The sequence below is a fragment of the Neolamprologus brichardi genome, chromosome 13 (assembly GCF_056152115.1).
Source record: "Neolamprologus brichardi isolate AB-2024 chromosome 13, ASM5615211v1, whole genome shotgun sequence".
Taxonomy (NCBI): domain Eukaryota; kingdom Metazoa; phylum Chordata; class Actinopteri; order Cichliformes; family Cichlidae; genus Neolamprologus; species Neolamprologus brichardi.
In genome coordinates, this window is record NC_142116.1 from 17,912,249 (window position 1) to 17,924,252 (window position 12,004).

The window sequence follows — 12,004 nt, forward strand, 5'->3', positions numbered from 1 at the left end:
AATAAAGATAAATATAGTGTGCACCATTTTGAGAATAGGAATATTGTCTGCTTTGTGTAGCAAGGAAACCTCTTGCACACACAGGAATAAACAATGAATAGCGACATAACGAGTTAACTGAAGTCAAATATTTGCATAAGTCATAATAAAGTAGCCTGCAGGTATAAGAAAAGCATGTCATGGAAACAACCATTTGTTTTCATGCAATATAAAAGTAGTGTTGAGTTCATACATGCCAGTGTGCTATCAGCTGTGACATTTAATAAAAACCAAAGCTGTACACTTTCAGTAAAGCTCAAGTTCTCTCCTGAAGTACCCTTGCATCCTTTTTAAATCAAGAAGAAACAGGCCCCTCGCTGCCACATCGACAGCTTAAGGGCTTGCGTGAGACCGACAGCAGCAGGTGTTGGCATCCTCGCAGACGCTACCTGTCAGCATGTCCAAGCAAAATTATATCAGCTACTTTTCCTCCATTAATTCACTCAAGGCTAGTCAGACAGATGTTTGTTCTATTAACGCTATACGCCTGTAAGACACAGAATTATTTTTGCAATATTTTTCTTCTGACTCACAACTGCCACGTGCCAAAAGCACAATTAATCTAACAAAAGAAATTGAGATGGGTGAAGTTTCTGCATGCTGTTAGACTTCAGAAGAAGACTACATACTGGGTGAACACTCACATTCTTCTGGCACGCACATGCAGACTAGCTCGCTTGGCATAATGTGCCACCGTTCAGTGAAAGAATATTTCTGAGAGCATTCAGGAGGAAATATAACCAACTCTAGAGCACACGATACCCCAAAGCATTTTTTGTTAATGCACATTAATGCTTAGTCGTACCAATGCGTGCACAAACATTCCCGAGATACTGAGAACATTAAAAACAATTATCTTTTTCAGTAATTTCCCTCTTGTTTAGACATTTAATATTCCTTAAAGGCCCTTTAGGCTGCTAGGAGCTATCTGATGTTACAACTGGATATGAATTAAACATGAACTAAAGTAAATTGTCAAGAAAGACAGAAAAAAGCCCAGAGAGATGAATGTTCATGATGGGCTTGATTGAGGGTATGGCACTTGGCAAACCAGCTTCAGAAGGGGTAAGAACTCATTCTTATCAAATTTTTTTTTTTTTACTATGCTTAGAATATTAACAGACTTAATTACAAATGAATCAACTGTGTCTGTAAGAACTTGTCACATCATCTCTGTGCTCATAAACAGCTTTGTGTCTAAGCAAAGCCAAGCTGTGACGAAGCACTTCACACAAGTGCACAGACCAGATGATGACACTCACGCAGGGGTGAAGTAACACCGTCAACACATCATCAGAGGTGATGATAGTGATTCTAAATTACACAATTGATATTGAATACTACTGGAGGGGCTATAATAGAAGCAGTAGAATTATGCTGCTGATACTTCCCAGTGCAACAACAAACACAGGAAACACACTGAATATTATCAGAAGCTACAACAGAGGTGTTCCTGTCACGGCCTGGGTCTGTGGCCCAGCATTTTGAGTTCATGATATATTGTGTCATGTTTCTGGTTGATGCTGTCATGCCTGTCTTGTCATGTTTTTCTGTTTATTTTGAAAGTCCAGTTTTCATGTCATTGTGTTTGAGTTTACATTTCCTGTACATCGTTATGTTCATCCTTGTCAGCTGTTTCCTCATGTGTCGCGACTTCCCCTGATCACCTCATGTGTGTATTTAAGTCCTCTGTTTTCTATGTTTCGTTGTCAGGTCGTCTGTTTGTATCCCCATAGTGTTTCGTCATAGTTTGCTCAGTGTGTTTCTTAGTCCTTTAGTTTTCTGAGTGTTCACAGTTTTCCTAGCTCCATGCTTTTTCATGTGCCAACATCCAAATAAAGGATCGTCTTCTGTTCAGCCAGCAACTCCGCCTTTCAGTGTCTGCTTCTGGGTCCTGTAAACTAAACTTATCGGCGCACCCCGCCGTGACAGTTCCCTTCAGAAGGGAGGCGTTACAGGTGCTCATGTTGGAGGGGAGATGTATTATATGGATATCTATATCTATAAGAATTATCTATATCATTTGTAAATATAGCTGCTACTGCCAACAGGGTGACGAAGGAAGCCAACCAATCTACTGCTGGTCACCCACTAAGAGCTAACTAAAGCTACTAATCTGGACTAGTGCAAATATACAAGCCTTTTTTTGCATGTGGAGTCAGCCTCTGCAAAGAACGACATCTCTGCTTGACAAATGAAGCAGTGAAGTATAGCAAGCATGTCCCATCACAGTGGCATCATGGGTGTCGTCTTGATGATCGTGGTGAGATGATGATCTTGGAAAGAAGGGTTATTTGCAAGTGGTGGTCTGTTGCGGTGGCTGTCCCAGGACTGTGGCTGGGGGGAACCTACTGCCCAGTGAACATCAAGAAGTTAGAAAGGTGCTTGGGTCACCCTTTGGCTACAGCAATTCATCTACCAAATGTGACAGTGATGAACTTCCAGTGTATATGCCCAACAGGATGATTTTCCAGGGCCTGAGAGGGGACACAGTTTCTCTTTGGTGCATCCCAACAGTGGAAGACGGGCCTTGTGATGGCAGATGCTTTCATCGCAGTGGATATGACCACCATGAAATCCAGAAAGGGGTTTCAAGAAACTTAAAAGGCATCAAGAAAAAATGGCTAAAGTAATGAATATATATGAAATCAATAAGCGGTTATTTTTCTTCTAACATGTAAACATTTTTGGATATTTTTGTAGTGTCCTTAAGTATGTTCCTCAGGAATCATAATAAGGCTGATGTTTATATCAAGCAAACAGCCTTCCAACATACCCACACACACCTACAGTCTCAACTTTACATGGCTTTAATTCATGTACAGGATGCTGTGTTTTTACATCAGACTAGACAGATAAATCATTCAAAGCATCAGGCTTTTCTAAATGTTCATGCTGCTTTTCCCACACGTTTGCATGAAACAGCGAATGTAGTTTGTTACTTTCTTACGACAACAGTTACGAAGTGTTTACTTAGGTCAGTATGACCTAACTAAACACTGTCGCTAAGTTACTTATCAAAACTAACCACAGTAACAAGGACCTATGTCACCACAAACTGTTGCGCCTTTTTATACATCAGAATAAGACAGTCCAAGGTTAGATGAAGTAGTGTGTTATTTGTGTTATTTATGTAATTTGTGTTACTGCATTTATAACTCTTGAAAACATTTTAAGCTGTTAGCTTCTGCAGGCATTAAAATACACATTTTCTTCGTCTTCTGTACCAGTAACACCTCTTCAGTAATATGAAAGTACAGACTGGGTGTCTGTAGGTTCTGACCCGTTGTCTCTACACTTTACTTTTTAAAGAGATCTGTCAGTTTTTTTTAGCGGTATGGCTTTGGCCAGTAGGGGTGCTTATGAAAATGTAGCAGTCTCCTTCACTTTAGCCTTTAGAAAATTCATTAAAATCTTGTACTGTTGGGCAATCCAGCAAGTTAATCATACAAATTTAATAGGAAAGCTAAACTGGACCCCTATGGTGCTATAGTGCTATGGCAACACTGAAAACATGAATAATGTGCTTCACTAAACTCAGCATAACAAATGCTGCACAACTTTGACACCTTGTGGTTAAAAACAGAAACACCCAAGTAATGTCGTTAACTAATTTTAAAACATCTGACCTCATTTAGCCCAACACAAGACATCCAAAAGCAGAGGGTGCAAAGATCTTAATTACTTGGCAATTAAAAGCATGAGGGTGACAAAATAACTGGAGTGCAAGACTGACCTGAAAGTGCAGAATTATGGTCCAGATCAATCCCAGCGTCAGTTTTGGGTTGCCGTCTGTGATGTCATCATTTCTTATATTTACAAGTTTGACCTGGTAGAAGGAAATGCAAATTTAGCACATGCAGACTGTCTTTAAGTAGTCATAGCCTGCTTCTTCTTTTTTTATATATATATATATATTCACCTTTAAGCACTAACAATGAGTTTTCCTCTTCCATATTATGCCTGTCATTCCACAACCACCACAAGAGGGCACAGTCGCCATTGTATTATGCTAGGGAAGCTCGTTACCATAATCACAGTGTGGCACTGAGGGGAACTCGTTAATGTTTTGTAGTAATTAAACGTTTTATAACATAATATATGAAAAAAGTGCACTTTTTAAACACCCCCTTCAAATAAAGCAGGAAACTACTAAAAAACTAAAATAGTCTGACCACAGTTAGATATTATAGCATTTAATAACGAACTCCTCCACTGCCCACAGATCATCTGTAACAGCTGTAATCAATCAAAGTTCAGTTTGGACAGTTTACATGCTATGACTACAGAAGTTGCATCATGTGTCTGGTATGTACTGAAGCAAAACAATAGGACAACTCATTTGTTGCAATCTATGAATCCTTTGTCTCGAGCCTTACGTCACATCTGGCTGTGGCTCAACCAGGCTGCCTTCGTCTTCTCATCCTGAGCATGGTGGGGGAGGGGGATGCAATCAAAGCTCTCTGAAATCCCACTGATGGGATTTGCAGTCAGCGCTCCTTAAATGCTGCTATTACTGTTCATGTTTCATGAATTTTTTGTAAGGAAACAGAAAAATGCCATGAATCCAGCTGTATCTGATGGTGGCAGTGTCTGAGAACCTGCTTGAACCCAGATATCAGCTTTTTTTTGCTGTATAAACAAACAGATAGCTACCCCTAAACATGAACTGATATATTTGTGTAAACCATTTGTAAGCCTTTATGTGTACTTAAATCCATAGGTTCTTGAGGGCATGAGACAATTAATTAATGTTGCCTCTGTACACCAACACAACAATTTTACTGCACATTAATCAAATTATAATCAAACAACAGTGTAACTGAAATGCAGACATTCAGATGTAATTCAAGGGGTTTAACAAAGTGTTGCAAGGGCTGTTTTTAGTAGCTGAATGAAAATCCTTTGTAGTCAATGACTGTCTGAAGTCTAAAACCCATAGATGTCACCAAAGGCTGTTTCCTCCTATGAGGTGCTCTGCTTGGCCATTACTGCAGCAACATTCAGCTGCTGCTTCCTTGTGGGTCTCACATCTGAAAATTATGCTCTCTTGGGGTGAGATCAGGTGACTCATTTGTCATTAAAGAATATGCCATTTCTTTTTCCTTGAGAGAGCCCGGTTTGGTTTGGTAGTATGCTTTGGGTCATTAACCATTTGTACTGTGAAGCTCTGTCTGTCAGTTTTGTAGCATTTGTCTGAATCTGAGCAGAAAGTACATTTCTGTACACAGTTCCTCCTACTACATCTATCAGCAGTCACATCATCAATAAACACTAGTGACCCAGTTCCAGTGGCAGTCATAAACTCCCATCCAATGATATATTCTATATCATGTTTGAAGATGAGGTGAAATGCTCCAAGGCCATTTCTCTCCTTCTCCATACTTTTCTCTTCCCATCACACTGGTAAAAATTAATCTTGGTTTCACTTGTGGCTCTGGCTGTTTCTAATCTGCCCTTCTTGTTTCTTGAGAGCACCCAGTGGCTTCCACTTTGTTGCAAACCCACTGTATTTCTATTTATGAAAGGGTCTCTTGAATGCAAAATCTGGTAATGATACACCTACCTCCTCAAGAATGTGGGCTCGACATGGTTAGATATAAAGAAGCTGATTTTCATGAACAAATAAAGATTTGTGTTATATTCTACTTTTGTTGTCTTCTGTGCAGACCTTTTGTTGGTTCTGAGCTGGTCAGTCCATTCCTTTCTAAGAAGGTACCAGATTATTGACTTGGCCACTCCTAAAATCTTAGATATCTCTCTAGTAGGCTCATTTTGGGTTTTCAGCCAAATGACGGCCTCCACGGACCTCATATTGAGATTTAGAGTGAACAGCTGCAAAGCTCCAGCTCAAAATCTGGAATTAATGCCCGATGCTTTATCTGGAATAATGAGAGCACAGATCTAAACACTAAACAATTAATTTTGAGCCTCTGAAAATGGGGGGTTGTCCATAAAAACTGCTTTCCTAAACAGTTAATGCAGTACTTTTGTAATACCCCCTGAATTGAAGCTGAAAGCCTGCATGCATTTATATCGGATATTAACTGTTTTATTTAAAATTCACTGTGGTGGAATACAGAGGTCAAATGACCAAAATAAAAGTGTAATTGGCCAAAAACATGTAGATCTAACTGTAATTCATTACCAAATCCAAGTATTAAAATTACAGCTACTTTTTATGGAAACTTTCAGCTGTTTTTTCAGCTTTGTATGCAAGCTGATTTCCAATAGTCAAGCTGATGGTGTATAATTTAAAAAGTGTGTGGCAATATTGGTGAAATTACTCCAGTCACTATTCCTTACCTGCCGCCTCTTTAAATAGTCCAGCGCTATCTGTACATTCTGGAGTCTGTGGAAGCGCATCCTCCCTCTTTCCCGAGGCTGTGGACATAAAAAGGGAAAGGGAGCCATGTGTGCAAATCAGGATCTTCTCAATGTTAAAGGACACATTTTAAAACAATACAAATGACATGGAGGAAACAGGACATGCGTCTAAAGTTCTTACCCACTATTCTGGTAAGATGACATAAAAGAGCAAACACACAAAAGCTCTTTGCACAACAACAGTGGCCATCTCCCTAAAGAAGATATGCTACATATCACGTACCGTCTTAGAACATTTTCCACCATTACTACCTGAACGTGTCATAACAAATCACGCTTCCTTAGCTATGACCTGAATAAATCAATATTATTCACACGTCTGACTTCAAATCATCGCAGAAAGTTGCATAATATGATCTCTTGCGGCAGATGCTTGTGAATAGTCAGGGGCCACTGAATGAGGTCATGAAATGGAAAATGCATTCAAGCCAGGATGCAGCAGCAGCTAAAGACTTGCACTGCATTCAGCTACCTTGTTTTGCTTAGTAACGATGAAATGACACCATAAATATAAACCCCATTTGGGTAGTGAATGGTACTCAGTTCCCCTTTTGAAGCCTTCTTCTCAAAAGCAGCATATGAAAAATGTCCAGATCATCACGCAAGACTGAAGAGTTTTGACTGTATGACTAATGATGTGCAAAGCTAGTGAAATGAGTATAAAGACCCAAGCTTTATGGACAGCTTCTGTCATATTTTATTGAATCTTTTTAATGATTTTGCAAGATCAGTGAGCCAAATCGCTCTGTCTTTTTTTAACAGGAACAAAAAATGAAAATGAAAAAGCCTGGGTCTTTGGATCAAGGACACATTTTTCTGTGCCATCAGTATCACATTATGAACAAAATTGTATAACGTGCTCATGAAAAAAGGCGACTATGAAACAAAGTGCTTCATAGAAGGAAAAATAAAATGGCCAAATTGTAAAATTCGTCCCTGCTAAAGCAAGTATTTTAGACTACAGTAAGCACAAATCCTATAGTGGGATTGTGTCTGTGCTTTTGTTAACTGGTCACAGCACGCCCTGAATTAGTTTGTTACTAAAGGGGGTGGGAGGGCAAGCCACACGTACCCCCTTATCATCATCCACCGTGTCTCCATGCTGCTCAACTGCGCATGCGTCTGTCCCACTCACCAACCGCAAAGTCTTCAGAAAATCACGCTCCCTTGGCTTATCATCGAAAAGGCAACACATGGGGAAGAAGAGGAAGACATGGACACACACAGCGGCCAAATCATAAGGAAGTTAGACAGTGGACAGAAACAAGTCAAAGAGTGGAGAACAGAGGAGGAGGAAAGTGGGATGTAAACAGAAAACAGATATGCAGGAGGATGAAAGTTAGTCATACTAACGGGGAATAACTGCTGGGATTCCTTGCATGGGACTACATGCAGTCTAAATATACAGAGTAGCAACATATTAACACTGACATGTACTACAGTATGCACAAAAAATATCTGAACGTACTTCAGGTAAATAAAGGAATAACAGGTTAACAGATGAATGAAATACTTCAATACTGAAAACATGCAGTACTTCAGGAGCAAAGCATTGCAGCTACATAGTTTTTACTTTCAGTTTTGTTTAAGTATACATTTTCACAGTACGACTACTCGATACTGCAGATTAACATATTTTAAAATGCTGGTCAGAAACACAAATTTAAAAAAAAAATGTGACTGGTGATGTTGGGAAAAAAATCTATCTCAGTTTCACTTCCTGGTCATTTCAGGTTTTGCATGACAGAACGTGGCTTCAGCAAAGTGTTGCTATTGACTGTAAAATTACTTTAAGCAACTTGCAAAAGGATGCTGTTATTTTTGTCCTCTGCCAATTGGACTAATGGGAGATGACATGACTTTGTAGGCACAGACCTACAGTAGCATCTGTCTCTTATGGAAGAGTTAAGTGTTCAAGAGACTTCAGTAACTAGAAGAAATCCCAATGCTTTGATTTAACTAATTATATTTTTTCAATGCAATTCTGCCCACTTAAAAAGATTTGACATCGTATATATAAAGTCAAATATAAAATGTGAAATTTAATGCATATTGTCAAATTACATCGACGTGTTTAGCATACATCAGTTTAAACCAAGTGTATTATCTTTAATAATTAATTGTTTTCATAAATGAACCTTCAATTTTATTTATTTCACATGCATTTTACTCTAAATTATTGCTTCGTGCTCATGAGGGTAGAGACTGTTTTTTAGTTGTTTTGAGTGAAGCACGGAAAGTAAAGTGATTATTCCTCTGAGCTGTGATGCAACTTTTTATATCACCTGTTTTAAAAGCAGCCTCAGGAGTTAGAGGGTGAAAAAGCTTGTTAGCAAGTTTGTTAAGTGCTCCAATTAATGTGTCAGACACCACAGTGGGCAACCACAGAGCTAATTTAGAGTTTACATTTCTGAATGACAGACAAAATTCCTTCACTACTTAAATGTTATATCAAATCCCACATGAGCTTGGCACAACTTGAGAAGTAATACTGCTACTACTGCTACCACTACTACTATCACAAATAAACAAGTAACAAAATGTGAATGTAAAAAACAAAAGACATACTCTACTGCTCACATTTAGCTTAGACTGAGTAGAACAGCTCAATAAATCAAAAGAATGACCACATGAGGAAGTTGCATTGATGTCACAGAGAAGACAGAGAGGAAATTTCATTAAAAGTGGGATTTTGATGAATGGGTTTTGGTGAATACGAAAAGTGATCGGATGGTTTTCTCCCAAGAATCCCTCCCTCCCACCATAAGCCATGTGAGTAAGAAGAGGGAAGGGCCAGTGCATCAGTTATGAGAAGGTATGACATAGTGCCCCATGGGAAAAAGAACAGTTCTCGCACTCTGTTTATTAAAGTCAAATGAGAATCTGAATGGGTTTGTAAGACTGGTCTCATAGGAAACTCCTCAGGCTAAGAATTCAACTGGATCCACAAGTACCAAAACACTGTCAGTGTTTATGACTAGAGTAACAGAAAAACATGAACTCACCAGTGTATCTCCAGACAAAACCTCCAACAGCGAGATCAGGTTATGTCCATCTCGTAAGTCTTCATAAAGATCATTTATATGCTTTCGTACCTACACAAACAGGGAAAAAACGACACTGTAAACTAACTGCATGCATCATGTAGTTTTAAAAACATTTTAAGAACAGATCTCACAAACAATGAAGGTCTATCACATTCATAAAGTTGGCATGGCAGTCATTGTTTTTGTTGATGCTTCCATGTGTCAATCACTTAAATTGGTTTCATTTAAGGTCTAATTTTGGGAAAACTTGTTTTAGATCAAATTCTTAAAACACGCTGAATCTGTTGAGTTGTAGCAGGATATCACTGTGACACCTGCGAAAGGCACTTTGCAAATCCAGTTTGATGCTTCCTCCTTACAGCAGGCCAATTTCTCCTTCCTGCCCTAAATACCGCACCTCTGAAATCACCCTGTTGCCTGATGACCTGCTTTCACACAGGGCTTCCAGCACTGTAATTGCAGATAGTGGCCACAGCTGTAGAGCCAAAATAGTCCTGTACCCTTATGTTACTGGATCAGCAAAGAAGGTCCCCGACTATTATTTAGCACCTCTGAATTCTCCTGGACCACGTCTGAGGCCTGCTCACACAGACATTACAATAACCTAAAGTGGCCCGAAATCTGTCGGTGGATCAGAGAATACAATGTAAATATTACAGTAAAACCATTAAGTCAAGTTGAAACAACTAGGGGTAAAACGTTTCTGATGGTATTACTATCTATAGATTTATTGATGTGTCATGCTTTACTGTAGTACAGACAGAAGACATTATTTCCTTATTTCTTCTGCCAAGATTGTGGTAAAGTTTACATGGTGTGTTGGTGCAAGCTGTAGCAAGCATTTCCTCAAGGTAGGAACTAGTAGATTCTTCTTGTTCACCCTTTTATTTTTTTTTTACTATTGAAAATAATAAAACATTTCTGCTTAACCTCACATGCAACCAACCATCCATAAGTCATAACCAGTCACTGATAACAGGAGGCCCATAGAGGACTGATTGAAATCAGTTCTTTATTCCAAGTTTATCCTCGTATTTGCTGATAATTGCATGAAAAGCACAAAATACACTTAAGCGGTCATGTATAGACTAACCAGACACTTTAATAGGTACACCTGTTCAAGTGATGGTTTCTCAAATATCTAGCCAATCACATGGCAGAAACTTAATGAATTTAGGCATATAGGTGCATTTCAGTGCAAGCCTTCCTTCTAAGACCAGAAATATTACATCCTATACATACATCTTAATAGCAATCAGATGCATGCATGTCTATATATATATAATATAAAGTCAAAATGCTTTTTTATATTTTGCTTTGTTCATTGAATTTATTTTTGCATGACACCACATTTGACTACGAATGGATTAAAAACGCTCCTCATTCGGGAAGCTAATGCAAAGAGTTGCAAACTGATTAAGTGGCTGCACAAAACAAAGCCGGACATTTATTTTTGCTTCAAAATGTTTGTTGTATTGGCATTTATTCAGTTTTAATACCACAGACAGATAAAGACGTCCTACTCACAGGAGCATAGGATTAAGAACTAATCAGAACTAATGAGCAGCTCACTTTTTTCTCTGCTTCAATGTTTTCTTTTCTTTTTAGGGACTTTATTTAAACTGAAGCGAATGAAAAAAATGTAACTGAACTACATATTTATATCTCGCATTACATACTGGACATAATTAAGACTTTGGTGATTAATGGACCACTTATGCAAGAACCTCATAAAGACAACACTGTAAATTGCGCCCAGATTCTTTTATTACAAAGACATAATAGACGAGACGTGCTTGTCCGTCTGTCTGCTAAAGTGTTTCATTAAATCCACACAGATTAAAATGCCACAGTAAGCATTTCAAATTCCTGAGTCAACAAAAGGCAATCATTTGCTGCAATGGTGCAGCAGAGCATGTCCTTCTAAATGACTTTTAATAAGCTTTAATAACATCTGAGGAGAAATGTTAACGTGTTAAAACCTAACAGGGAAAGTCATATTACTTAGCCAATAAATAATGAAGAACATGAAAATGGTTTTTCAAGCTGCTGTGGAGAAAAAATGTTGGAACACTAACAAGCATTCAGACTGAATCTATAAACGCCATGGACACAGAAATTGGGATATTAAAAAATAATTTAGAAGTTCGAAAGAAGCACTTATAAATCAGAAATGATTCTTACCTTCACCAGATGCTGGTTTATCCATTTTGTAAACGTCTTCTTTTGCACTCTGTCTCTTTCATCTGCAGAGAAAAAACACTTTCTTTAGATTTGGTGTTTTGGCAACATACACCCCTTTTTGTAAATGCCACCACTAAAGAAGCTTAATCTTGCTGTGTATACCTATTCTACATAACCTCTTGGGATGCTTTGTGTTTAAAGTAGCAACAGGACACTAACAAGTGCTGTATAGATTACATTATGCAAAGTGTGAAATAAAATCTTCCCTAATGTATGCATGAAGGTAAAGGTGGTTGTTTTTCCCCACAGACAGGCCTCTAAAATGTGCTGTAAGTGTTTCAAGTAAA

General features: G+C 38.5%; 1 protein-coding gene across 2 annotated transcripts in view; it reads right to left on the minus strand.

Annotated features, from left to right (window-relative positions):
- dst (dystonin) overlaps window positions 1-12,004 on the minus strand; it is a 103,707-nt gene that overhangs the window by 70,203 nt on the left and 21,500 nt on the right. The window contains exons 5-9 of one of the 2 annotated variants that reach the window (XM_087850255.1): window positions 11,658-11,719; window positions 9,432-9,521; window positions 7,499-7,597; window positions 6,346-6,423; window positions 3,776-3,868 (exon numbers count right to left, since the gene is read on the minus strand). In XM_087850255.1, the coding sequence (XP_087706381.1) occupies window positions 3,776-3,868; window positions 6,346-6,423; window positions 7,499-7,597; window positions 9,432-9,521; window positions 11,658-11,719 (422 nt within the window). The remainder of the gene's footprint in view (window positions 1-3,775; window positions 3,869-6,345; window positions 6,424-7,498; window positions 7,598-9,431; window positions 9,522-11,657; window positions 11,720-12,004) is intronic. The other variant, XM_087850256.1, reaches the window with a different exon arrangement.